This window comes from Pseudopipra pipra, chromosome 4, assembly GCF_036250125.1.
Source record: "Pseudopipra pipra isolate bDixPip1 chromosome 4, bDixPip1.hap1, whole genome shotgun sequence".
In the NCBI taxonomy this organism is placed as follows: domain Eukaryota; kingdom Metazoa; phylum Chordata; class Aves; order Passeriformes; family Pipridae; genus Pseudopipra; species Pseudopipra pipra.
In genome coordinates, this window is record NC_087552.1 from 20,411,736 (window position 1) to 20,438,800 (window position 27,065).

The window sequence follows — 27,065 nt, forward strand, 5'->3', positions numbered from 1 at the left end:
AAAAAAAAAAAGGGAAAACCTTTTGAAATTTATAGGACACTTCCAGGCTGATCCTGCACATCCCTTGATGTCTGTATCACTCCTCAGCTTAAGGAAGCTGCAGGGAACATCACAGCCAGCAATGCAAACTTCCTTCGGCATGATTGTTCAGTGCCGCTAAAGGTGCAATCCTAAGTCTCAATATCTCCATTCTCCAACCCTTTTCCCCCCTTTAAACTATGGCACTAGTTCAGTTATCGGCATGTGCTTAGAGTCCTAACACAGCACAGGAGAGGGAACTGGGGGTGTGGACCACTGCCAGCAAAAAAAGGACAAGAAGAGCCCAGGACCACCACTGACTCCATTTCTCTGTCATTACAGGCCACTATGCAATAGCCTAATTAATGCTGAAAGCTCTATAGAACATCCCTTCCATGTATGTAAAACCCTGCCCATGAGCCATAAAACATCCCATAATTTAACTCTTTGCATTCCTCCAGCCCCTGCAGAGCATCCAGGCATATTTCAGGTTCCTTATATTTTGTTTGGTTACACTGATGCTTAGACTGATGTGTAGTACCATGTCCTTTTGGACTGAATTAATGGCAATAGCTAATGTTCTGAAAGAGCAAGTACAAAAGCAGGAGCAATTTTACTGTTAATGACCTTGACCTCAATAGTTCTTGTTCCTTTGATTCATTCTTTTGCCTTCCCTCTTCATTCATATATCTACTGATCCAGAATACACTAAGGTTTCAGATAGAGAACCAAGGAACCATAAATGTCAGTTCTTGCCACTTTGCTTCATTTTAGTGTCCCTATAATCCGACATCTTTTGAAGTATGGTCAGTTCTGTCCTTCTACCTTTTTTTTTTGGCTGCTGTTTCTGTTTTCATCTCTATCATGAACCATTCAGAGGAAGGTGAAAACACTGAAATGGAAAAACTTTGAAGGTTTGTGGCAGTTTCTGTGATTCGTTGTTTTTATTTTTATAGCTGCTTGAGAGGCAAAGCATTGGAAATACTTGGACTGCATTTGTTTGTCAGAACCATTAAAATATCCAGTATCCTGACCCATTGGAAAGTTCAGAAGGCCATTTTCTGGTTGGAAAATGAAGTTGCATCCACATTTTTTTCAAGAATAGGTATTCTTCCTGAAGTTTGATGTCCAACTTCCTTCCCTTGCACCCACCCCATCCAAAGGTACAGTTCTTCCTCCCATGGCTTCCTTTCAGCATTGATCAGTTCTTTGGCTTACTAGTGAGAAAAAAAAAAAGCTAAGGCAGCTCGGCCAGGGAGGAGTAGTACCCACCAGCAGAAAGCCATGACCTCTCTGATGCCATCACGACTGGTAAAGCGCAGACAGAGCTCCAGTGGGATCATGCTGCCACCAGGTGTCAGCTGCAGGCTGTGCCCTGCTCTTAGGCTGGCCACCACTCTTAGGCAGCGGTGAGCAAAGCTGTGGGAGGTGTGCCCAGAGTTTCCTCCGCTTAGTGACAGAGCTGAATGAGGCAAGTATGTTGGGAAGTATCTGGGAGTCCAAGGGACAGACAGACTTCTGGAGTCACACCTACCTTCCCTGAGACAATCCCGACAGGCAGACAGGACATATGGTTACGGAGGATGTGCTATCTTCTCTCCACCTGGCAGAACACAGTAACTCAATGGAGAGGTGGCAGTGGTGACAAGTTCCTGCCTGGCACAGCGGGTGCATCTCCTCTGTGACTGCCCTCCCCAGATAATAGGTATGAGGCTCTGCAAGTGCAACAGAAGGTGGGGATGCCTGCTGGAAATGCAGTAGAGTAGAGAGAAAACAGTCCTGGGGGTTCCTGGAGCATGTGGCAGGTAACTTCCTGACAGAGCTGGTGAGTGAGCCAACTAGGGAAGACACCTGCTGGACCTGTTGTTTGTGAACAGAGAAGGACTGGTGGGTGCTGTGATGGTTGGAGGCCATCGGGCTCAGCCATCATGAAATCATCATTTGGGATTCTCAGAGAAGGAAGGATTGGGAGCAGCAGAACTCTGGGCTTTGAAGTTTGAGAGTTCTGGGGCTTTTTCATTCCAGATGGAAGTCCTGACTGGGTACACTTGTCTGTGGTGAGGATGATTCTACAGTCTGCTGCAAGAGTAGAGAGTGGCACACTCCCTGCGAGTAAATTTTTTTTTCTTTTAATTTATTTTGATTGGGTTTCAAGAACAGGCTGGACAGGGCACTGGTAGGGTCGCTTTCCTTGGAGGGATTTAAAAGACATGTAGATGAGGCACTTGGGGACATGATTTAGTGATGGGCTTGGCAGTGCCACGTTAATGGTTGCACTCAAGGAGCTTAGAAGTCTTTTCCATCCGGAAGAACCCTATGAGTCCATGATTCTATCTGCCAGATATAGCTAGTTCCATGTTAACAGCATTAGTTTTATCAAAAAATTTCCTCTTGGTCAGCTCTTCGGGGCTAATTCTTCGATTCCTTTAGCTCCTAGTGCTGACGTGCTAATGCTAACCAAGTCAACTCAGAGAGAAGAATACAGTTAATCCAATTTCTTCTATAACACAGAGGGTTAAAGTGTGTGAACTGATAACATGAGTATTGTTTGCCTGTTGCCTCCTCTCTCCTCTTCAGGACTTTCAGAGGCTTGAAACAGAAAAGAGATTCCCTAAAGAAAGAAAACGGAAGTAGCAAGTTACATCTCACAGGTCTTGCTCTTTGCAGTCCAGGCTTGACTGGTTTAAAAGTGAGAAGAGGACGAGGGTGGAATGATGCTTTTGAATTTTGGAACACTTATGTACTTCTTGTTGTCCTAAGCCTGCCTTCCTGTGGCCTGTCCACATCTGATCTGTTTGGTCTCTGCCTCATAACTCTCTTTTTTGAAGGGACTTGCCCATTTTGGCCCATTGGTTTCCTCCTCCTCCCACCTTCTAAGTTCTCCCACCTTCTCTTGGAACTTGCTTTTCTTTCAGTCTGTCTTTCTTTACACCCATTACGGCCTGACATTTGTGCCTCAGAGATGTGCACAGGGAAGCTCCCAGGGGTGTGACATAGGACCAAAAGGCTTCTTTGAGCTGTCAGAGCACTGCAGCAGCACACTGATAAGAAGGGACAATTAATACGGGATAAGTAAAGCAATTTTTCATCCACAGAATTTCAATGTAGACCTGGGGCTTTCAGCAAGTGCATCACTTTTCAAATGACACCCTCACCTGTAAGGTGGAGCCCAAGATTTCCTCCAAGCCTTGGGCACTCTCAGCTTGTTTTCCGAGTCCCTGCGTTCTGTATATTTACAGCAGAGAACCTGCAGAGCTACAGGAGCTCAACAAAGAGACCTCCTCAGCAGCTGTGGTACACCCCAGTGTAAGGAGTTGGAGAGATGAAAGGCAGATTTGTTACCACACAGTGTTCCCTGGGAAGCTGGGAATCAATTGTATCGGGGTGTGCCTTTGAATCACACACCAGTGATCATTGCACCAAATGTGTTTGCCTTACTAAGCACTACAAGTCCAGGATAAAGCTTCTAAAGGACACTGTTGTCCACCACTAGAGGACAGTCCCTTGATGTCTGCACTAAATCACCAGGGAAACAAGCTAAGCCTCAAATCCTTATTCCATGGAAGGGCAGAGCTCATTTCCAGAGGAGTTTTGTGCCCTTTCTTTCCTTCCATTGACATTCCTTTCTTTTCTTTTTCAAGCTGGGTCCTGCTTTTAGCTCTAGATTTTGATAGAGACCAATTGCACCTGATTTTCATGGGGATGAAATGTCTGCAAGTCATCCTACAGCTAGTGTGGGATCTTGGGGCAGATCTGTGAGGCTGCGGGTTTTGGCTCTTCTAAACCCACAGTCTTGGGCTTTCCATGTACAGGGCATTCCAGGGCAGTGGGACAGGCTTCCAGTGACAGAAGAGAATTTTCCAGCATTTTTTTGGCATTAGCTGTAGAGAACATTCAGGGGCTCTGCATACATCTGCAAGCAAAGCTAGAGCAGCTGTTGTTGTGATGTCACTGGAACCGTTGTCCTGGTGCACGGACCGTTGTCCTGGTGCATGGAGTGTTGTCCTGGTGCACGGACCGTTGTCCTCATGCACGGAGTGTTGTGCTGGTGCACAGACCGTTGTCCTCGTGCATGGAGTGTTGTCCTGGTGCACAGACCGTTGTCCTCGTGCACGGGAGCCTCCGTGTGCACAGTGTGCTTGGCGTGCTCGTTGCAGGAGGGTGCTCCTCGTCGAGGCACTCACCTCCAGCAGGCTGCACGTGGACACCAGGGGTGTCCTTTTCTTCCTTGGCGTGCACAGGCTGCGGAATTCTTGCCCAGCATGGCTAAAGTGCTGCAGCGAGTCTGTGCCACCTTTCGCCAGGTTTTTCCTATGGCCTATGCTTTTTATTGTGACCCAGACAAACCCTGGCTGCTGACCCATCTAGCAAGTAAGTAGAGGTTTTCTCCAGGTGCAGCCAACCTGGCTTTTGGATCGAAGTGTTGTTTATGCTGCCCCTTAGTGACTGCGTTGCCTTTGAAACCAAAATGCCCCACAGATACCATGATTTTGGTAAAGCTCATGTCAGGGGCATCAGCTCCAAAGGGGGTGTCTCCAGCCATTCACGGGGGTGTGGGCAGCATTTGCAATTGAACCCACAGGGTTCTGTGCCCTACACGGGTTAGTCCGTGGCAGTGGAGTCTGTAATTTCCTCAGTTGTTGCTTCAGCCAATACAACTTCCCAAATGCAGATTGGCAGAGCTCCTCAGAAGTCCCTCTAAAGACTGTGCAGTTCTCTCCAGTTTTTCCCTAAATTCCATCATTCATAGGTTGGGCAGTGTGACCTGCCCCAATGTTAGCTCGAATAGCTCTTGCTTTGGTGATGAAATGCAAACTTCTAGAGAGTGTGGGGGAGAATAGGGGAGCACAGGAGGAGAGGACAGCTGTTTTAGCTCTTGGGCAGAACAGAATCAATGACTGTCAAAGGACAATGTGTCTTTTCTTGACCACGTTTCTCTTTATTTAATTTAGAATAAGGAAAATAGAAACTGCCCTGGCAAAACAGGGCAGAAAACTTGGCCCAAGAAGTTGTAGCAAAACAACAGCCTTATATTGTGCTCTTCTCTTGCTCCCTGTGTGAAAGAACCGTGCTACTGAAGGGATATTGTGAAAGAAAAATGCTCTCCGTTTGGGTTGACTTTTTCCATGGGATTCCCCACAACAGCCAGTTTTCTAACATCTGCTTCATTTTCCTTTCCCCATTGCAGGTAAATATGTGTTTAAAAACAGAAGAGGCCGTCCTTCGGTGAGCGGCAAACTAATCCTGACATTCCTAGCCATTCAGGATTGTGCCTGTGACCTTTGCCTGTTGCAATCGAGTGCCAGCCCTCAAGGCTGAAATAAAGTCTTCTTCAGTGTCTTCGCATCAGCAGAAAAGGCTTCCCTGGCTGTTTTTTATTTGTCTCTTGGAGGCCTTTTAAGTAGATGACAGTCTGGTTTTGCAGACAGAAAGTTTCTTGCTGCTTTTAGCCATGGGGGAACAACAGCAGTTCACAACAAGATGCACTGCTGTCTAATTAGCCCCCTTGAACTTAGCTGGAGCAACTTAGAATCCCCTTGCTATCAAAGGTTATGATTTCTCCTTAGTACAGCTGGATAGATAGCTGCATAGAAAGAAGGTTCTAAATGATATGTGACTGCCTGTTGCTCACACTGCTGTCTTTCCACAGAGGAAACCACCATCAGCTGACCCTCCTCAGGCTCCTTCTGTTTCTTCCCTTTATGAGGATACAGAGGAGGAAGACAACAACGAAGCTCCACCTGTTGTTGCACCAGAGCCTGAACAGCCAAACTCTGTAAGAGCCAGCTTTGCCTAGCACTCTCATTACTGTAATTCAGAGCTGCCTGTTTCAGACCAGACAGCACTTGCCCCTCATGGCTGAAAATCCTGAGGGCTGGAATCCTACCATAACAAAGTGTTTCCTCCCCCCCAGCCACTGACACCTGGAAAATGGGTTCTGAACTTTCAAGTTCAGTCATCGTTTTCCTGGCATTCTGACAGGGCCCACAAATTTCTCTCTGTATGGGATGTGAGGTAGCCTTGTGTCTGTAAATGGGGAGACACTTAGCCTGCAGTGTCTGTGCAGCCTCCCTGTCACCAGCAAAGTACATGCTCCAAAGGCACAGTTCACAGCCTTGCTGCATGTGGATACCTGGGAGAAACTGTCCCATGCAGGTCCCTGCCCTCCTTCATGCACTATTTAAGGGGCTAAATGGACACTTTAAACTACACCCATAACTTTTACATGACCAAAGTTGGGTGAGAAGAGTCCTACGCAGCTCGGTCATGGCAAGAGGAGGTCGGTCTCTGAGAAGGGCTGGAACTTAATGGCTGTTCCCTAAAGCTTGAAATACTGATGAGAAGTATCTCTGCAAGCCTCCTTTCTGACACAAACTGATTTCTTGTCACAGACCAATACATGCTCTGGAACAAAATCTTCCACTGCCCTGGAAGCCGCTGCCCTGGAAGCTGCTGCACTGGAAGCCGCTGACAAAGACAACACTCCCACACCTGAGATCTCCTACATGAGCACTTCCAGCAGTTCCTGCAGCAGCACCAACGGGCAGCAAAAGACGGTAGAGGATGACAGCCTCAAGAAACTGAGTATGTCTTCTACATTTCTTGCCTCATAGGGCAGTGCTAATGTTCCTAGACAACAAACACTTGCCTTGCTACCTATTCTTTTCTGTCTCCTCAGAATGTTTCTCCCTCTTTCTCCCAGTTTCCTGTCAATGTAACTCTTCAAAGGACTGTAGAAAACCAGTCTTTGTGGAAGCCATCTGGACTACAGATCTGCCTCTCTTCTTCTTGTTGTTATTGTTGTTGTTGTTGTTACCCAACTGACTTCAGCTCACAGCCCCAGGCAGAGGAGCTGCAGTTCTGACCTGCTGGAGGCTGGTATTGTCATCCTGAAGTGACCATCTTTCATTTGTTTTTTTCAGGGAGTATTGTGAGTGTGGGAGATCCTATGAAGAAGTACATTGAATGGGAAAAAATTGCCAGTGGGTAAGTCTGATCACAGTTCCTTCCACAAAGCCAGGTATTTTGCTGGTGCAAGGTCAGGCGGGAAGTCAGACAGGCTCCAAGCATGTTCAGACGCTGCGTTTAGATCCTCCTGCCTCTCAGTGCTGATCCCAATTCAGAACTGTGGTCAGATGGCATCCTCAAAGACAACTGCATGCTGGCAGTGTCTTACCCGCAGCAAGGAGCAGGATCTCCTGTCCTTCAAGTGCCTGGCACCTGTTTGTCTCTTTGCTTGCGACAAATGATGTCTCTATGTCTCCAAATAATACAGCCAAGGAAAAGAAAGGAGAAAGAAACTTTCTTGCCAAAAAGAGCAACTGACCTCCTGAGACCAGATAACAGTTTTCAGGAACTTCCAATATTTTGCGGAAAACAATAGTCAGTGGTCAGCAGTATAACCACATCATTTAGAAACAGAAAAAAGAGATAAAAAAGAAACTCTCTTTTTTATGTAGAAGTAGAAAAAAAACAATTACTGATAGACCCAGTGTCAAGGTAGTTGAGAGGAAAATGCATCCTGATGATGGCAGATGACCTCAAAGGTGGCTGGAGACTGGTTTCCTTACAGGCTGGAGAAGGCCATTTCTAGATCCTTTCCTCAAATGGCCCCTCACATGTGTTCAGGCTTCTCAGAGTAGGGTGTTGCCTGAGATTGGCAGAGACCTTCAAAGGAGGGATCTGAGAACAAAGCAGTTAGAGGTCTGAGCACTCAACAAGGCCAAATGGAAAAAGAAGGAAATATATTCCTTTCCAGTTTTTGTGGACATGCTCCCCCACCTTAGGGAGGGGTCTGAATTAAGTTAATCTGGGCTGTACACTTGAGATTTTCTCCAGCCCTTCATGTTGCACCCAAGTTTTCTCTTGGATACCCTGCATGGCACAGGGCCGGTAGGCTGCTCTGCTCTTGACTGAAGCATAGATGGAGCCAGGTGATTTAGAAACACTCCAGGCAGCAGACATCTCCTGTCTGGGCTGGCTTTCATTCCCTTCTTCACTACTGTTTTCTTTCTAGTGGCTTCGGAACGGTCTATGCAGCGACCGACACTGCCACAGGAGGAGAGGTAACATTACAAATCTAAACTGTGTTCAAGAGTGTTCTTTAGAGTTGCAAAATCAAAATTTGGTCTGATCTTGTGCAAGAGACTTCCCAAGTTAATGGTTTTCAATGTCATTTTAGGTGGCCATAAAGCAAGTGTGTCTCCAAAAACAGCTCAAAAAGGAACAAATTGTCGATGAGCTCATTGTCATGAGGGACAACAAGCATCCAAATATTGTTAACTATTTAGACAGGTAAGTAGTTCGGGTATGATCATGTGACTGTTCCTTTACAGACTGCAAGCCAAAGGTTAAAAGAACCCCCTTTGGTCTCTGGCAGAGAAGTCAGCTTTCTAGTATTACTTTTTATCTATTCCTATACATTGTATGGGAGGAGAGTGCATTTTGTCTGCATTCATCTTTTCTGGCATGCATTGTTTCAAGTCATCCCTATCTTCCTAAAACAACAGCCTGGAAGTTCATTACTTCCAGGTTGGTTTTGCTGTTTGTTTGAGGTGTCTTTTTAAGTTAATCATATTTTCTGTCTCTTATGACAACTGCTGATAAATCTTCACAGGAATTATTTCCCTGTGTTTTTCACTCCCTTGCCATCTGAGACATCTCAGTTTTCATGGATGTGCCTTTCTCACTTAGACTACACAGGTTCCAAGGAGTGTATAGCCTAGGAGGAATGTCTCTGCATTTTATTCTGTGTTCATTCCCAACTCTTCCAAGAACAGAAATCGACTTTAGTCTTTTAGGAAGGGTAATTTAGCTATGCCCATTCTCCATGCCATTGTTTTCTTCTTTCAGCTACCTGTTTGGAGATAAACTGTGGATAGTGATGGAATACCTAGACGGAGGCTCCTTAAGCGCTGTTGTTAAGGAAGTAAGCATGAGTGAAGGAATGATGGCAGCTGTCTCTCGAGAGGTAAGGGATGCCACTGGTGCTTCCAGTTGTTTGGGCAGGCTGGGACTTCTAAACAAGCAGCAAGAACAGGAGTGATTTCATGGTTAGAGCTTTGTTTCTGTGTTACTATTCCAATATGGAGAAGAAAGAGCATCTTCAGTGAATGGCCTGCCAGTACTACTCTTGCTGTACCCTCTCTCTTTTTTCTTATTTTATTTACTACTGGCAACTTTGCCAAATCATTTGCCTGGACCCTGTCTCTACTGCATTCCCTGCCTCTAAGTGCAAACATGCTGGTGGCAGAATTTTATACTAACAGCAAAGAAAAACAGAAACTCATTTGTCACAGTCCTCAGCTGAAAGGCAGAGCATTCCACCCAAAATGGTGTTTGCATCTGCAAAATTACTAAAATGCTACTTCCTAGTCTGCTCTTCCAGCTAGCAATAAGATCTTGGTCCTGCAGCCTCCCACCCAGAAGCGATCCACTTGATCCCCTCAGGAGAGGGAGTTTCTCTGTTTTGGCAAACCATTATTTAGCCTCTGCGTGGAGAGAGCCCACGCACTGCATTTTGTCATTTTGTCTGTGTCTGCAGGGGTGCAGCATGACAACAATTGCCATTTCTCTTTCCAAACCTCCAAAGGGAATGTGATTTCCCTTAGAAAGGTAGGGGTTTACTAGTGCAGAGGCAGCAGCAAGCTCTTCCTCTTGACACCACCATGGTCTGCCAGTCCTCACCGTTCACCTAGAACTGAAATCTTTAAAGCCATTGCCCTTCTTGGGTGAGGAAATCGGGTCATTCATTTTTACTCTCCTGTTTCTTTTTTCTCTCTCAGTGCCTGCAAGCACTGGCCTTCCTCCATTGCCACCAAGTGATCCACAGGGATCTCAAAGGCGATAACATTCTTCTTGGAATGGATGGATCCGTCAAGTTGGGTAGGTGTTCTTGCTCAGCCGTGCTGTTCCCGGGATGTGGCGCGTGGGGCTGCTGGAGACTGCCTGCCAGTTCCCAAAAAGCGGTGCCTGTGGGAGTGAAGGGAGCACTGCTACAAGCTGAGAGCACACTTGCAATGTGCAGAGAGGAACAAGGTGTCCTTGGCTACAGCCCTGAGGAAACAGAGCATGGCCGCTTTTCCTGCTGGATTCAGCCTCCTCAGCCTTCTAGTGGGCAATTCTTGCACTTGGCTTCATAATTCAGGCTGGCTTTCATGATACTGGCTTTTGTCCTCAGCTGATTTTGGTCTCGCTGCTCGCATCACACCTGAGCAGAGCAAACGAAGCTCAGTCGTCGGCACGGCTCACTGGATGGCCCCCGAATATCTAACTAAAGAAGAATACGGACCCAAAGTGGATATTTGGGCACTGGGCATCACAGTGATAGAAATGCTGGAAGGAGAACCTCCTTATTTTTGGGAGCGTCCTCAAAGGGTAAGGTGCAAATACTACCAGATAAGCACTGTCTTTCTCATCTGTCCCATGTTTTGCCTCCATTGAGAAAAAATACCATTCCCACCAGATTGAACAAGTTCAACCAAGGCCAAGGCAACAAAAAAAAGGCCCCAGAGCACATCCACATCCTCTATAGCTTTAGTTGCGTCACTCTTGAAAATAACCTGTAAAGCCTGTAAAGTCCATCCTCAGAGAAGCAAAAGGTGCTTTTGCTGATGGAGTTCCTCCTAACTTGGTCAGCCAATGAAATCAGCTGTCAAGGCAAGATCATTTGGATGTTGGAAGACCTGTGGCTGCACTGGGGCCTTTTTCTTGGTGTCAAAAAATCATTTTGAACCCTCTGCCCAGGAAGAAACTGCCACTGGAAGATGGAGCATCAAAAATGGGGTCTGTGGGAGCAGTTAGGGAGATGAAAGAAAGAGGTAAAGTCCCATGTTTCCTTTTCCTCCAGGCCCTGCAGCTCATCATTTCAAAGGGGATACCGGAGCTGCAAAACCGCGAGAAACTGTCCCCTGCATTGCAGGACTTTCTGAACCGCTGCTTGCAGGTAGACGAGGACAGTCGATGGTCTGCTGAGAAACTTCTGCAGGTAAAATGCAAAGTGGCTGCCAGTCACACAACTGTCCCATGCATCGGTGTTCTCGTCTGCTAAACTCCAAGGCATCAGGTGCCCCCGCCTCGTATTAATCCCCAGAAGTGCTCTGTCCTCTGATCATTTTGGTGGCCCTGATTTGGATCTAAGGGAGCCTGTTCAGTTTTGTCTGGTTCCTAATGCCAGGAACGGAGCCCTGAAATGGTGCTGGTGGTGGAGGAACCCAATAAAATCAGTGCCTGCCAAGTGGTCCGAGAACTTGGCTGTGGGAAGGAAGGGGCTGGGGGGAGCTCCCCGTGAGCCCAAATCCTACTGGGATAAACATTTCTTGGTGACCTTGAGTTTCCTGAAGAGCAGCTTATGCTCCTCATCTTTTTTGACTACTAGAATAGCCCATGTCTTTAGGAAAGAAGAACCTAAGTAAGTATTTTGAGTTTCCTGAAAGGACCAAAGCCCTGGGACAGCAAGCAGCATTCCCACAGCCCTGGCAGGGCAAATATCCCATTGAGCTTGAGAAAGGGGTTAATAGGATTATGGGTCACGTCTGCCTGTCATAACAAGGTCCTGGACATGAAGACAGAGGTGCAGATGGTCCCCTCAGTCCTATTTCTGCACATTTCTGGTAACCCGAGGAGTACTGCTTGAGCTCGTGAGGAACTGAGTTTGGAAAGTAATGGTCCATTTCTCTTCTTTTCCTTTGGGCAGCATCCATTTTTACTCTCAGCCTTGCCCCTCTCCGGCCTGACGACTGTGATCAATGCAGCAAACCAGCTGAGGGAGGCCAGCAGACAGAGGAAGGGTTTTGGCATGCCTTCCTCCAGTTCCATCGATGGGTGGAACTCAGAACAAAACTGAAGGAGCCTCATCCCCGGTGTATACCCTGGGGGAGTTCCACAGAGGAGGGGGCGCTTAGGAGTCGATTAGGGCACAGGGCATCACCACCAGCAGGTGGTGAGCAACTGCATTGTACATTGCTTGTTTTGCTTGGGTTTCATCTCTTTCTCCGTTTTACTACTGTTACAATTAGGATTTGCATTAGTATTACTATTAGTGATTGTATTAGTATTAGTGTTAGTGTTACTATTTGTATTCATATTGGATTTTACTCTGTTTCAATTATTATACTGTTCTTATCTCAACATATGAGTTTTGCTTGGGTTTCATCCCTTTCTCCGTTTTACTACTGTTACAATTGGGATTTGCATTAGTATTACTATTAGTGATTGTATTAGTATTAGTGTTAGTGTTACTATTTGTATTCATATTGGATTTTACTCTGTTTCAATTATTATACTGTTCTTATCTCAACATATGAGTTTTGCTTGGGTTTCATCCCTTTCTCCGTTTTACTACTGTTACAATTGGGATTTGCATTAGTATTACTATTAGTGATTGTATTAGTATTAGTGTTAGTGTTACTATTTGTATTCATATTGGATTTTACTCTGTTTCGATTATTAAACTGTTCTTATCTCAACATACGAGTTTTGCTTGGGTTTCATCCCTTTCTCCGTTTTACTACTGTTACAATTAGGATTTGCATTAGTATTACTATTAGTGATTGTATTAGTATTAGTGTTAGTGTTACTATTTGTATTCATATTGGATTTTACTCTGTTTCAATTATTAAACTGTTCTTATCTCAATATACGAGTTCTACTTCTGATTTTCCTCCCTTTTCCACTGGGGAGAGGGATGGGGATGGGGATGGAGATGGGGATGGGGATGGGGATGGAGATGAGGATGGGGATGGGGATGGGGATGGAGATGAGGATGGGCATGGGCATGGGCATGGGGATGGGCATGGGGATGGGGATGGGGGGGAGCAAGCGGCTGTGTGGTGCTTACTTACCAGCCCAGCTGGTAACTTAAACCATAACACTTCACCAGCACATGATTCTTCAACGAGTCCAACTACTCTGCCACCTTTTCTTCAAATGAGATTTAAAGTCTTGGTATCATAAAAATCACCATCAACACACCCGTGATTCATGTAATTCAGTTATGCACACACTGCACTGAGAAGTCCACTGACTATTTTTAAACTTGGTCCTTCTTAATTTCACTGTGCTCAGGTTTTTGGCCTACTAGTTAGAACAAAAAAGATAAGTAGAAGGCATTCCCTAGCATTAATGATTTCACAGGATCAGAGAGTTGTACAATATCCCAAGTTGGAAGGGACCCACAAGGATTGAGTCCAACTCCTGGCCCCCCACAGGACAGCCCCAAGAATCACACCATGTGCCTGAGAGCATAGTTCAAATGCTTCTTGAACTCTGTCACAATTGGTGCTGTGACCACTTCCCTGGGGAGTCTCTTCCAGTGCCCTATCACCCTCGGGAGGAAGAACTTTGCCTGATATCCAACCTAAACCTGCCCTGACACAGCTTCATGTCATTCCCTCGGGACCTCTCACTGGTCACCACAGAGATCAGTGCCTGCCCCTCTGCTTCCCCTCACAAGGAAGTTGTAGACCACAATGAGGTCTCCCCTCAGGCTTCTCTTCCCCAGGCCGAACAAGCCAAGTGACCTCAGCGGCTCCTCCTAAGGCTTCCCCTCAAGGCCCCTCACCCTCCTCCTGGGCCTCCTTTGGACACTCGCCAAGAACTTCATATCTCCCTTCTATTGGTCACCCACAAGCTGAGGCCGCACCAGCACAGAGGGGAGCAGGACAATCACCTCCCTCTGCCAGCTGGCAATGCTGTGCCTGATGCACACATACGTCTATTTGATGATAAACCCTTCCCAGCAGTTGAGGGGGAACTGAAATCAAACTATTTAGGCAAATTCCGCTGTCACTTCCACCTCTGAAGCTTTTTTGTCTGTTTTGGTTGGTTGGTTGGTGTTTGTGTTTCTGTTTCTGTTTTGGTTGGTTTGTTTGTTTCTTTGATCGAGTTCCCAGCCTGCTTTTCACTTCATAATAGCCTGTGAAACAAATGGCCTTCGGACACGGACAGGGCACAGGAGCTGGGCACAGCCTGGAGCTGGCTCTCCTGCTGGCTCTGCCTGGGCCAGCAGGGACCCGGGCCAGGGCAGAAATTCCCGCTGCTGCCTGAGGCCAGCACACAAGGCATCAACAGCAAAGGAGAAGCCCTTCCTGAAGGAGTCCCGGCTCCCTCAGGCTGGGCCTAAGGCATCCCGGCATCCCGCCCACTGCCCCGCCAGACAACACAGCGTTCTCAAAAAGCAATGGACACTGTCAGCATTTAGGCAAGAACATACCTGAAACTCCTTCCCCAGAGATGCTTGCTGCCTTCACACAGAAACACTGAATTTTTAGTGTTATACGGGACCTCGGGAGATTCTCCGGTCCAACCCCTCTGCCAAGACAGGGTCCCCCAGAGCAGACTACACAGGAACATGGCCTGGTGGGTTTTGATGTCTCCAGACAGGGAGACTCCACGACCTCCTTGGGCAGCCCGCTCCTGTGCTCTGCCACCCTCAACATAAAGAACTTCTTCCTCATGTTGGAGGGAAACTTTTGTGGTTTAGTTTATGGCCATTGCTTCCTGTCCTGTGCAGAATCACACACCATCCTCTAGGCACCCACCTTTGAGATTTTTATATGCATAAATGAGACCCCTCTCAGTCTTCTCGAGACTAAACAGGCCCAGCTCCCACAGTCTCTCCTTAGAAGAGAGATGCTCCAGACTCATCATCATCTTCATTTCAACTGATGCTGCAGCCTCTGCTTATTCTGAAATATAGCAGGAGACCGCCTGGTTTTATAAGAAGAAAGTAAGAGAAGGAAATTCCAGCTGCATTTCAAAAAATGCACTCCTTCAAACACTCCTTCTCCTTCTGGCTGGCAGGTGTTGACTGTAAGGAATCTGTCTTCAGGAGGGGAAATGACATTTAGTCAGAGCATCAGGAAAATGTAAAATATATATATAGTCACCTGTCCTTCAGCACGGAAAAAAATCAGATAAAAAGGAATGTATTACAGCATAGAATAAAGCAGTATAGAATAAAGACAGGTCTTGCTGCACAGGGCATCATGTTTCCCAAACAGCACCTTCACGCATTAAGAATACCACCTCCAAAACAGACTTCTTTTTTGGGCATAGCAATTGCTGAACAGCAATAAATGGCTGCCTGCTCTTGCCACTCAGCCATCCAAGGACCTCGGAAGGCAAGAGACTGTAGCTAGTGTGGTCAACTGGTCCAGCATTTGCACAGTCATTTCAGGTCAGCCTTACCAGGATGCCCTGTGATCTTCAGGGGAGAAAGTGCATGCCAAAACAGTGCTCGCAGAGTACTTCCTCTGAAGAATTGATGTGCTCCCATTTTCCCTGTTTTGGGGGCAGTGTTGCTGCACTCCCAGCCTTCAGAAGCCATGCAGCCTTGCTGTTGGAGAATCATCGGCTAAGGCACCAGACAATGAGAGCGGGGACTTTGTCTGGCAAAGGAAACCCCCGTGTTTCCTTTCATTAAGTGTAAACACGCCCCTTGCAAGTGCCTTTCTGCAGCTAAGTGCTCAGTAGAGGTGAGAGTTTTAAAGAAAGCTGAAACTTCACAGGTGGGAATTGCAGGAGCAATTTTTCATCCACAGAATTTCAGTGTAGACCTGGGGCTTTCAGCAAGTGCATCACTTTTCAAATGACACCCTCACCTGTAAGGTGGAGCCCAAGATTTCCTCCAAGCCTTGGGCACTCTCAGCTTGTTTTCCGAGTCCCTGCGTTCTGTATATTTACAGCAGAGAACCTGCAGAGCTACAGGAGCTCAACAAAGAGACCTCCTCAGCAGCTGTGGTACACCCCAGTGTAAGGAGTTGGAGAGATGAAAGGCAGATTTGTTACCACACAGTGTTCCCTGGGAAGCTGGGAATCAATTGTATCGGGGTGTGCCTTTGAATCACACACCAGTGATCATTGCACCAAATGTGTTTGCCTTACTAAGCACTACAAGTCCAGGATAAATCTTCTAAAGGACACTGTTGTCCACCACCAGAGGACAGTCCCTTGATGTCTGCACTAAATCACCAGGGAAACAAGCTAAGCCTCAAATCCTTATTCCATGGAAGGGTAGAGCTCATTTCCAGAGGAGTTTTGTGCCCTTTCTTTCCTTCCATTGACATTCCTTTCTTTTCTTTTTCATGTTGGGTCCTGCTTTTAGCTCTAGATTTTGATAGAGACCAATTGCACCTGATTTTCATGGGGATGAAATGTCTGCAAGTCATCCTACAGCTAGTGTGGGATCTTGGGGCAGATCTGTGAGGCTGCGGGTTTTGGCTCTTCTAAACCCACAGTCTTGGGCTTTCCCTGTGCAGGGCATTCCAGGGCAGTGGGACAGGCTTCCAGTGACAGAAGAGAATTTTCCAGCATTTTTTTGGCATTAGCTGTAGAGAACATTCAGGGGCTCTGCATACATCTGCAAGCAAAGCTAGAGCAGCTGTTGTTGTGATGGTCACTGGAACCGTTGTCCTGGTGCACGGACCGTTGTCCTGGTGCATGGAGTGTTGTGCTGGTGCACAGACCGTTGTCCTCATGCACGGAGTGTTGTGCTGGTGCACGGACCGTTGTCCTCGTGCATGGAGTGTTGTCCTGGTGCACAGACCGTTGTCCTCGTGCACGGGAGCCTCCGTGTGCACAGTGTGCTTGGCGTGCTCGTTGCAGGAGGGTGCTCCTCGTCGAGGCACTCACCTCCAGCAGGCTGCACGTGGACACCAGGGGTGTCCTTTTCTTCCTTGGCGTGCACAGGCTGCGGAATTCTTGCCCAGCATGGCTAAAGTCTTCCATCGAATCTGTGCCGCCTTTCGCCGGGTTTTTCCTATGGCCTATGCTTTTTGTTCCCACCCAGACAAACCCGGGCTGCTGACCCATCTAGCGAGTAAGTAGAGGTTTTCTCCAGGTGCAGCCAACCTGGCTTTTGGATCAATGTGTTGTTTATGCTGCCCCTTAGTGACTGCGTTGCCTTTGAAACCAAAATGCCCCACAGATACCATGATTTTGGTAAAGCTCATGTCAGGGGCATCAGCTCCAAAGGGGGTGTCTCCAGCCATTCACGGGGGTGTGGGCAGCATTTGCAATTGAACCCACAGGGTTCTGTGCCCTACACGGGTTAGTCCATGGCAGTGGAGTCTGTAATTTCCTCAGTTGTTGCTTCAGCCAATACAACTTCCCAAATGCAGATTGGCAGAGCTCCTCAGAAGTCCCTCTAAAGACTGTGCAGTTCTCTCCAGTTTTTCCCTAAATTCCATCATTCATAGGTTGGGCAGTGTGACCTGCCACAATGTTAGCTCAAATAGCTCTTGCTTTGGTGATGAAATGCAAAGTTGAAGCAGTGTGTGGTCCCAAACTTGGAAGCTGTTTGTGTGCTGTGTCAGAAGAGAAGTGTCATGGCTAAGGGGAAGTTGGGGGCAGCTTTATTGGGGAAAAGAAAAGCAAAGAAGAGAAAGGAAGAGAAAAAGGAAAAGGAAAAGAAGAAAGGGAGGGGGAGGGGGAGGGGAAGGGGTGGGGCAGTGGGTAGGGGAGGGGGTGGGGAAAGGGGTTGAGGGGGCAGGGTGAGGGGCGGGTGAGGGGGCGGGGCAAGGGGCGGGTAAGGGGGCGGGGTAACAGGAGAGGTGAGGGGGCGGGGCAAGGGGCAGGGCAAGGGGGCGGGGCAAGGCAGGGTGGGGCGAGGCGAGGCGAGGAGAGGAGAGTTGTTTTAGCTCTTGGGCACAAGAAATCAATGACTGGGAGGGGGAGGGGGAAGGGGAGGAGCAGGGGAGGGGCAGGGTGCAGGGCGAGGGTGGAGATGAGGGATGTGGCAAGGGGTGGGGTGAGGGGTGGAGAAAGGCAGGGCAGGGCAAGGTGAGGCGAGGTGAGGCGAGGTGAGGCGAGGACAGCTGTTTTAGCTCTTGGGCAGAACAGAATCAATGACTGTCAAAGGACAACGTGCCTTTTCTTGACCAAGTTTCTCTTTATTTGATTTAGAATAAGAAAAATAGAAACTGCCCTGGCAAAACAGGGCAGAAAACTAGGCCCAAGAAGCTGTAGCAAAACAACAACCTGCTATATTGTGCTCTTCTCTTGCTCCCTGTGTGAAAGAACTGTGCTACTGAAGGGATGTTGTGAATGAAAAATGCTCTCCGTTTGGGTTGACTTTTTCCATGGGATTCCCCACAACAGCCAGTTTTCTAACATCTGCTTCATTTTCCTTTCCCCATTGCAGGAAAATATGTGTTTAGAAACAGAAGAGGCCGTCCTTCGGTGAGTGACAAAGTAACCCTGACATTCCTAGCCTTTCAGCAGCAAGCCCTGACCTTCGCTTGTTGCAATCGACTACCAGCCCATCAGGCAGAAACAAAGTCTTCTTCAGTGTCTTTGCATCAGCAGAAAAGGCTTTCCTGGCTATTTTTTTTTTTGTCTCTTGGAAGCCTTTTAAGTAGATGACAGTCTGGTTTTGCAGACAGAAAGTTTCTTGCTGCTTTTAGCCATGGGGGAACAACAGCAGTTCACAACAAGATGCACTGCTGTCTAATTAGCCCCCTTGAACTTAGCTGGAGCAACTTAGAATCCCCTTGCTATCAAAGGTTATGATTTCTCCTTAGTACAGCTGGATAGATAGCTGCATAGAAATAAGGTTCTAAATGATATGTGACTGCCTGTCGCTCACACTGCTGTCTGTCCACAGAGGAAACTACCTCGAGCTGACCCTCCTCAGGCTCCTTCTCTTCCTTCCCTTTATGAGGATACAGAGGAGGAAGACAACAACGAAGCTCCACCTGTTGTTGCACCAGAGCCTGAACAGCCAAACTCTGTAAGAGCCAGCTTTGCCTAGCACTCTCATTACTGTAATTCAGAGCTGCCTGTTTCAGACCAGACAGCACTTGCCCCTCATGGCTGAAAATCCTGAGGGCTGGAATCCTACCATAACAAAGTGTTTCCTCCCCCCCAGCCACTGACACCTGGAAAATGGGTTCTGAACTTTCAAGTTCAGTCATCGTTTTCCTGGCATTCTGACAGGGCCCACAAATTTCTCTCTGTATGGGATGTGAGGTAGCCTTGTGTCTGTAAATGGGGAGACACTTAGCCTGCAGTGTCTGTGCAGCCTCCCTGTCACCAGCAGAGCGAGCGCTCCAAAGGCACAGTTCACAGCCTTGCTGCATGTGGATCCCTGGGAGAAACTGTCCCATGCAGGTCCCTGCCCTCCTTCATGCACTATTTAAGGGGCTAAATGGACACTTTAAACTACACCCATAACTTTTACATGACCAAAGTTGGGTGAGAAGAGTCCTACGCAGCTCGGTCATGGCAAGAGGAGGTCGGTCTCTGAGAAGGGCTGGAACTTAATGGCTGTTCCCTAAAGCTTGAAATACTGATGAGAAGTATCTCTGCAAGCCTCCTTTCTGACACAAACTGATTTCTTGTCACAGACCAATACATGCTCTGGAACAAAATCTTCCACTGCCCTGGAAGCCGCTGCACTGGAAGTCGCTGACAAAGACAACACTCCCACACCTGAGATCCCCTACCTGAGCTCTTCCAGCAGTTCCTGCAGCAGCACCAACGGGCAGCAAAAGACGGTAGAGGAGGACAGCCTAGAGAAACTGAGTATGTCTTCTACATTTCTTGCCTCATAGGGCAGTGCTAATGTTCCTAGACAACAAACACTTGCCTTGCTACCTGTTCTTTTCTGTCTCCTCAGAATGTTTCTCCCTCTTTCTCCCAGTTTCCTGTCAATGTAACTCTTCAAAAGACTGTAGAAAACCAGTCTTTGTGGAAGCCATCTGGACTACAGATCTGCCTCTCTTCTTCTTGTTGTTGTTATTGTTGTTGTTGTTACCCAACTGACTTCAGCTCACAGCCCCAGGCAGAGGAGCTGCAGTTCTGACCTGCTGGAGGCTGGTATTGTCATCCTGAAGTGACCATCTTTCCTTTGTTTTTTTCAGGGAGTATTGTGAGTGTGGGAGATCCTATGAAGAAGTACGTTGAATGGGAAATGATTGCCAGTGGGTAAGTCTGATCACAGTTCCTTCCACAAAGCCAGGTATTTTGCTGGTGCAAGGTCAGGCGGGAAGTCAGACAGGCTCCAAGCATGTTCAGACGCTGCGTTTAGATCCTCCTGCCTCTCAGTGCTGATCCCAATTTAGAACTCTGGCAAGATGGCATCGTCAAAGACAACAGCATGCGGAAAACAATAGTCAGTGGTCAGCAGTATAACCACATCGTTTAGAAACGGAAAACAGAGATAAAAAAGAAACTTTCTTTTGTAGCAGAAGTAGTAAAACCTAATTCAGTAATAGACCCAGTGTCAAGGCAGTTGAGAGGAAAATGCATCCTGATGATGGCAAATGACCTCAAAGGTGGCTGGAGACTGGTTTCCTTACAGGCTGGAGAAAGCCATTTCTAGATCCTTTCCTCAAATGGCCCCTCACATGTGTTCAGGCTTCTCAGAGTAGGGTGTTGCCTGAGATTGGCAGAGACCTTCAAAGGAGGGATCTGAGAACAAAGCAGTTAGAGGTCTGAGCACTCAACAAGGCCAAATGGAAAAAGAAGGAAATATATTCCTTTCCAGTTTTTGTGGACATGCTCCCCCACCTTAGGGAGGGGTCTGAATTAAGTTAATCTGGGCTGTACACTTGAGATTTTCTCCAGCCCTTCATGCTGCACCCAAGTTTTCTCTTGGATACCCTGCATGGCACAGGGCCGGTAGGCTGCTCTGCTCTTGGCTGAAGCATACATGGAGCCAGGTGATTTAGAAACACTCCAGGCAGCAGACGTCTCCTGTCTGGGCTGGCTTTCATTCCTTTCTTCGCTGCTGTTTTCTTTGTAGGGCTTTCGGAACGGTCTATGCAGCGACCGACACTGCCACAGGAGGAGAGGTAAGTGTCAACATTCCCAGCAGATTTTGCAGCTCTGAAGTGCTTTCCATTCTGAGGAGAGCTGTGGCTGGAGCTCTGGGTCCCCAGCACATCGTTCCTGCAAAGGCTGTTCCTCTGAAGCGCAGACTAGTGCAGGCCTACGAAATCCATTTGGGACAGCTCTTTGGGGCTACAGCTTCAGACTTCTGAAATCGCATTTCTGGCTGTCAGCAAATACCTCTGGATCTTCTGGGGAGTTTCTCATCCCCCATGCAGTGCTGGGCTTTGGAACTGGGCTTGGATAGAAGTCTGTGAGGGATCAAAAGCCCTAAGCCCTGATCCTAACCCAGAGCATACCCAGAAAATGCCAGAGAGCATGTTCTTTCTTTTTCAATCCAGGAAACAATTACAAATCTAAACTGCGTTCAAGAGTGTTCTTTAGAGTTGCAAAATCAAAATTTGGTCTGATCTTGTGCAAGAGACTTCCCAAGTTAATGGTTTTCAATGTCATTTTAGGTGGCCATAAAGCAAGTGTGTCTCCAAAAACAGCTCAAAAAGGAACGACTTGTCGATGAGCTCATTGTCATGAGGGACAACAAGCATCCAAATATTGTTAACTATTTAGACAGGTAAGTAGTTCGGGTATGATCATGTGACTGTTCCTTTACAGACTGCAAACCAAAGGTTAAAAGAACCCCCTTTGGTCTCTGGCAGAGAAGTCAGCTTTCTAGTATTATTTTTTATCTATTCCTATACATTGTATGGGAGGAGAGTGCATTTTGTCTGCATTCATCTTTTCTGGCATGCATTGTTTCAAGTCATCCCTATCTTCCTAAAACAACAGCCTGGAAGTTCATTACTTCCAGGTTGGTTTTGCTGTTTGTTTGGGGTTTCTTTTTAAGTTGATCATATTTTCTGTCTCTTGTGACAACTGCTGATAAATCATCATAGGAATTATTTCCCTGTGTTTTTCACTCCCTTGCCATCTGAGACATCTCAGTTTTCATGGATGTGCCTTTCTCACTTAGACTACACAGGTTCCAAGGAGTGTATAGCCTAGGAGGAATGTCTCTGCATTTTATACTGTGTTCATTCCCGACTCTTCCAAGAACAGAAATCGACTTCAGTATTTAGGTAGGGTAATTTAGCTATGCCCATTCTCCATGCCATTGTTTTCTTCTTTCAGCTACCTGTTTGGAGATAAACTGTGGATAGTGATGGAATACCTAGACGGAGGCTCCTTAAGCGATGTTGTTAAGGAAATAAGCATGAGTGAAGGAATGATGGCAGCTGTCTCTCGAGAGGTAAGGGATGCCACTGGTGCTTCCAATTGTTTGGGCAGGCTGGGACTTCTAAACAAGCAGCAAGAACAGGAGTGATTTCATGGTTAGAGCTTTGTTTCCGTGTTGCTTTTCCAATATGGAGAAGAAAGAGCATCTTCAGTGAATGGCCTGCCAGTACAACTCTTGCTGTACCCTCTCTCTTTTTTCTTATTTTATTTACTATTGGCAACTTTGCCAAATCATTTGCCTGGACCCTGTCTCTACTGCATTCCCTGCCTCTAAGTGCAAACATGCTGGTGGCAGAATTTTATACTAACAGCAAAGAAAAACAGAAACTCATTTGTCACAGTCCTCAGCTGAAAGGCAGAGCATTCCACCCAAAATGGTGTGTGACAACAATTGCCATTTCTCTTTCCAAACCTCCAAAGGGAATGTGATTTCCCTTAGAAAGGCAGGGGTTTACTAGTGCAGAGGCAGCAGCAAGCTCTTCCTCTTGACACCACCATGGTTCTGCCAGTCCTCACCGTTCACCTAGAACTGAAATCTTTAAAACCATTGCCTTTCTTGGGTGAGGAAATCGGGTCATTCATTTTTACTCTCCTGTTTCTTTTTTCTCTCTCAGTGCCTGCAAGCACTGGCCTTCCTCCATTGCCACCAAGTGATCCACAGGGATCTCAAAGGCGATAACATTCTTCTTGGAATGGATGGATCCGTCAAGTTGGGTAGGTGTTCTTGCTCAGCCGTGCTGTTCCCGGGATGCGGCACGTGGGGCTGCTGGAGACTGCCTGCCAGTTCCCAAAAAGCGGTGCCTGTGGGAGTGCAGGGAGCACTGCTACAAGCTGAGAGCACACTTGCAATGTGCAGAGAGGAACAAGGTGTCCTTGGCTACAGCCCTGAGGAAACAGAGCATGGCCGCTTTTCCTGCTGGATTCAGCCTCCTCAGCCTTCTAGTGGGCAATTCTTGCACTTGGCTTCATAATTCAGGCTGGCTTTCATGATACTGGCTTTTGTCCTCAGCTGATTTTGGTCTCGCTGCTCGCATCACACCTGAGCAGAGCAAACGAAGCTCAGTCGTCGGCACGGCTCACTGGATGGCCCCCGAATATCTAACTAAAGAAGAATACGGACCCAAAGTGGATATTTGGGCACTGGGCATCACAGTGATAGAAATGCTGGAAGGAGAACCTCCTTATTTTTGGGAGCTTCCTCACAGGGTAAGGTGCAAATACTACCAGATAACCACTGTCTTTCTCATCTGTCCCATGTTTTGCCTCCATTGAGAAAAAATACCATTCCCACAAGACTGAACCAGTTCAACCAAAGCCAAGGCAAAAAAAAAAAGGCCCCAGAGCACATCCACATCCTCTATAGCTTTAGTTGCGTCACTCTTGAAAATAACCTGTAAAGCCTGTAAAGTCCATCCTCAGAGAAGCAAAAGGTGCTTTTGCTGATGGAGTTCCTCCTAACTTGGTCAGCCAATGAAATCAGCTGTCAAGGCAAGATCATTTGGGTGTTGGAAGACCTGTGGCTGCACTGGGGCCTTTTTCTTGGTGTCAAAAAATCATTTTGAACCCTCTGCCCAGGAAGAAACTGCCACTGGAAGATGGAGCGACAAAAATGGGGTCTGTGGGAGCAGTTAGGGAGATGAAAGAAAGAGGTAAAGTCCTGTGTTTCCTTTTCCTCCAGGCCCTGCAGCTCATCATTTCAAAGGGGATACCGGAGCTGCAAAACCGCGAGAAACTGTCCCCTGCATTGCAGGACTTTCTGAACCGCTGCTTGCAGGCAGACGAGGACAGTCGATGGTCTGCTGAGAAACTTCTGCAGGTAAAATGCAAAGTGGCTGCCAGTCACACAACTGTCCCATGCATCGGTGTTCTCGTCTGCTAAACTCCAAGGCATCAGGTGCCCCCGCCTCGTATTAATCCCCAGAAGTGCTCTGTCCTCTGATCATTTTGGTGGCCCTGATTTGGATCTAAGGGAGCCTGTTCAGTTTTGTCAGGTTCCTAATGCCAGGAACGGAGCCCTGAAATGGTGCTGGTGGTGGAGGAACCCAATAAAATCAGTGCCTGCCAAGTGGTCCGAGAACTTGGCTGTGGGAAGGAAGGGGCTGGGGGGAGCTCCCCGTGAGCCCAAATCCTACTGGGATAAACATTTCTTGGTGACCTTGAGTTTCCTGAAGAGCAGCTTATGCTCCTCATCTTTTTTGACTACTAGAATAGCCCATGTCTTTAGGAAAGAGGAACCTATGTATTTTGAGTTTCCTGAAAGGACCAAAGCCCTGGGACAGCAAGCAGCATTCCCACAGCCCTGGCAGGGCAAATATCCCATTGAGCTTGAGAAAGGGGTTAATAGGATTATGGGTCACGTCTGCCTGTCATAACAAGGTCCTGGACATGAAGACAGAGGTGCAGATGGTCCCCTCAGTCCTATTTCTGCACATTTCTCGTAACCCGAGGAGTACTGCTTGAGCTCGTGAGGAACTGAGTTTGGAAAGTAATGGTCCATTTCTCTTCTTTTCCTTTGGGCAGCATCCATTTTTACTCTCAGCCTTGCCCCTCTCCGGCCTGACGACTGTGATCAATGCAGCAAACCAGCTGAGGGAGGCCAGCAGACAGAGGAAGGGTTTTGGCATGCCTTCCTCCAGTTCCATCGATGGGTGGAACTCAGAACAAAACTGAAGGAGCCTCATCCCCGGTGTATACCCTGGGGGAGTTCCACAGAGGAGGGGGCGCTTAGGAGTCGATTAGGGCACAGGGCATCACCACCAGCAGGTGGTGAGCAACTGCATTGTACATTGCTTGTTTTGCTTGGGTTTCATCTCTTTCTCCGTTTTACTACTGTTACAATTAGGATTTGCATTAGTATTACTATTAGTGATTGTATTAGTATTAGTGTTAGTGTTACTATTTGTATTCATATTGGATTTTACTCTGTTTCAATTATTATACTGTTCTTATCTCAACATATGAGTTTTGCTTGGGTTTCATCCCTTTCTCCGTTTTACTACTGTTACAATTAGGATTTGCATTAGTATTACTATTAGTGATTGTATTAGTATTAGTGTTAGTGTTACTATTTGTATTCATATTGGATTTTACTCTGTTTCAATTATTATACTGTTCTTATCTCAACATATGAGTTTTGCTTGGGTTTCATCCCTTTCTCCGTTTTACTACTGTTACAATTGGGATTTGCATTAGTATTACTATTAGTGATTGTATTAGTATTAGTGTTAGTGTTACTATTTGTATTCATATTGGATTTTACTCTGTTTCGATTATTAAACTGTTCTTATCTCAACATACGAGTTTTGCTTGGGTTTCATCCCTTTCTCCGTTTTACTACTGTTACAATTAGGATTTGCATTAGTATTACTATTAGTGATTGTATTAGTATTAGTGTTAGTGTTACTATTTGTATTCATATTGGATTTTACTCTGTTTCAATTATTAAACTGTTCTTATCTCAATATACGAGTTCTACTTCTGATTTTCCTCCCTTTTCCACTGGGGAGAGGGATGGGGATGGGGATGGAGATGGGGATGGGGATGGGGATGGAGATGAGGATGGGGATGGGGATGGGGATGGAGATGAGGATGGGCATGGGCATGGGCATGGGGATGGGCATGGGGATGGGGATGGGGGGGAGCAAGCGGCTGTGTGGTGCTTACTTACCAGCCCAGCTGGTAACTTAAACCATAACACTTCACCAGCACATGATTCTTCAACGAGTCCAACTACTCTGTCACCTTTTCTTCAAATGAGATTTAAAGTCTTGGTATCATAAAAATCACCATCAACACACCCGTGATTCATGTAATTCAGTTATGCACACACTGCACTGAGAAGTCCACTGACTATTTTTAAACTTGGTCCTTCTTAATTTCACTGTGCTCAGGTTTTTGGCCTACTAGTTAGAACAAAAAAGATAAGTAGAAGGCATTCCCTAGCATTAATGATTTCACAGGATCAGAGAGTTGTACAATATCCCAAGTTGGAAGGGACCCACAAGGATTGAGTCCAACTCCTGGCCCCCCACAGGACAGCCCCAAGAATCACACCATGTGCCTGAGAGCATAGTTCAAATGCTTCTTGAACTCTGTCACAATTGGTGCTGTGACCACTTCCCTGGGGAGTCTCTTCCAGTGCCCTATCACCCTCGGGAGGAAGAACTTTGCCTGATATCCAACCTAAACCTGCCCTGACACAGCTTCATGTCATTCCCTCGGGACCTCTCACTGGTCACCACAGAGATCAGTGCCTGCCCCTCTGCTTCCCCTCACAAGGAAGTTGTAGACCACAATGAGGTCTCCCCTCAGGCTTCTCTTCCCCAGGCCGAACAAGCCAAGTGACCTCAGCGGCTCCTCCTAAGGCTTCCCCTCAAGGCCCCTCACCCTCCTCCTGGGCCTCCTTTGGACACTCGCCAAGAACTTCATATCTCCCTTCTATTGGTCACCCACAAGCTGAGGCCGCACCAGCACAGAGGGGAGCAGGACAATCACCTCCCTCTGCCAGCTGGCAATGCTGTGCCTGATGCACACATACGTCTATTTGATGATAAACCCTTCCCAGCAGTTGAGGGGGAACTGAAATCAAACTATTTAGGCAAATTCCGCTGTCACTTCCACCTCTGAAGCTTTTTTGTCTGTTTTGGTTGGTTGGTTGGTGTTTGTGTTTCTGTTTCTGTTTTGGTTGGTTTGTTTGTTTCTTTGATCGAGTTCCCAGCCTGCTTTTCACTTCATAATAGCCTGTGAAACAAATGGCCTTCGGACACGGACAGGGCACAGGAGCTGGGCACAGCCTGGAGCTGGCTCTCCTGCTGGCTCTGCCTGGGCCAGCAGGGACCCGGGCCAGGGCAGAAATTCCCGCTGCTGCCTGAGGCCAGCACACAAGGCATCAACAGCAAAGGAGAAGCCCTTCCTGAAGGAGTCCCGGCTCCCTCAGGCTGGGCCTAAGGCATCCCGGCATCCCGCCCACTGCCCCGCCAGAC

General features: G+C 47.2%; 2 protein-coding genes across 3 annotated transcripts; both read left to right on the forward strand.

The window, feature by feature from the left end:
- The first annotated feature begins 3,534 nt into the window (after positions 1-3,534).
- Positions 3,535-24,945, forward strand: LOC135412889 (serine/threonine-protein kinase PAK 3-like). 2 transcript variants are annotated; one of them, XM_064651878.1, is made up of 12 exons: positions 3,539-4,389; positions 5,207-5,244; positions 5,669-5,794; positions 6,411-6,603; positions 6,942-7,005; positions 20,765-20,813; positions 21,309-21,421; positions 21,979-22,096; positions 22,698-22,797; positions 23,093-23,289; positions 23,762-23,899; positions 24,604-24,945. In XM_064651878.1, the coding sequence occupies exons 1-12, from the start codon at positions 4,011-4,013 to the stop codon at positions 24,751-24,753; spliced, it is 1,665 nt and encodes a 554-aa protein (XP_064507948.1). In that variant the 5' UTR covers positions 3,539-4,010; the 3' UTR covers positions 24,754-24,945. The 2 variants fall into 2 exon arrangements, with proteins under 2 accessions (XP_064507949.1, XP_064507948.1); XM_064651879.1 differs by lacking the exons at positions 20,765-20,813; positions 21,309-21,421; positions 21,979-22,096; ... (2 more) ...; positions 23,762-23,899; positions 24,604-24,945 and adding exons at positions 8,036-8,084; positions 8,201-8,313; positions 8,872-8,989; positions 9,804-9,903; positions 10,199-10,909 and having other exon boundaries at positions 3,535-4,389.
- LOC135412890 (serine/threonine-protein kinase PAK 3-like) lies at positions 16,500-20,693 on the forward strand. Its single transcript, XM_064651880.1, has 5 exons — positions 16,500-16,837; positions 18,161-18,198; positions 18,623-18,748; positions 19,365-19,542; positions 19,881-20,693. The coding sequence occupies exons 1-5, from the start codon at positions 16,729-16,731 to the stop codon at positions 19,946-19,948; spliced, it is 519 nt and encodes a 172-aa protein (XP_064507950.1). The 5' UTR covers positions 16,500-16,728; the 3' UTR covers positions 19,949-20,693.
- Positions 24,946-27,065: the final 2,120 nt, after the last annotated feature.

Excerpts from the sequence above, each read along its gene's own strand:
- LOC135412889 (XM_064651878.1), top strand. The coding sequence starts at position 4,011 with ATGGAGTGTTGTCCTGGTGCACGGACCGTTGTCCTCATGCACGGAGTG. Across the intron at positions 4,390-5,206 it reads GCTGCTGACCCATCTAGCAA|GTAAATATGTGTTTAAAAAC; the intron begins GTAAGTAGAGGT and ends TCCCCATTGCAG. Across the intron at positions 20,814-21,308 it reads ACACTGCCACAGGAGGAGAG|GTGGCCATAAAGCAAGTGTG; the intron begins GTAAGTGTCAAC and ends ATGTCATTTTAG.
- LOC135412890 (XM_064651880.1), top strand. The coding sequence starts at position 16,729 with ATGGCTAAAGTCTTCCATCGAATCTGTGCCGCCTTTCGCCGGGTTTTT. Across the intron at positions 16,838-18,160 it reads GCTGCTGACCCATCTAGCGA|GAAAATATGTGTTTAGAAAC; the intron begins GTAAGTAGAGGT and ends TCCCCATTGCAG. Across the intron at positions 18,749-19,364 it reads AGCCTGAACAGCCAAACTCT|ACCAATACATGCTCTGGAAC; the intron begins GTAAGAGCCAGC and ends TTCTTGTCACAG.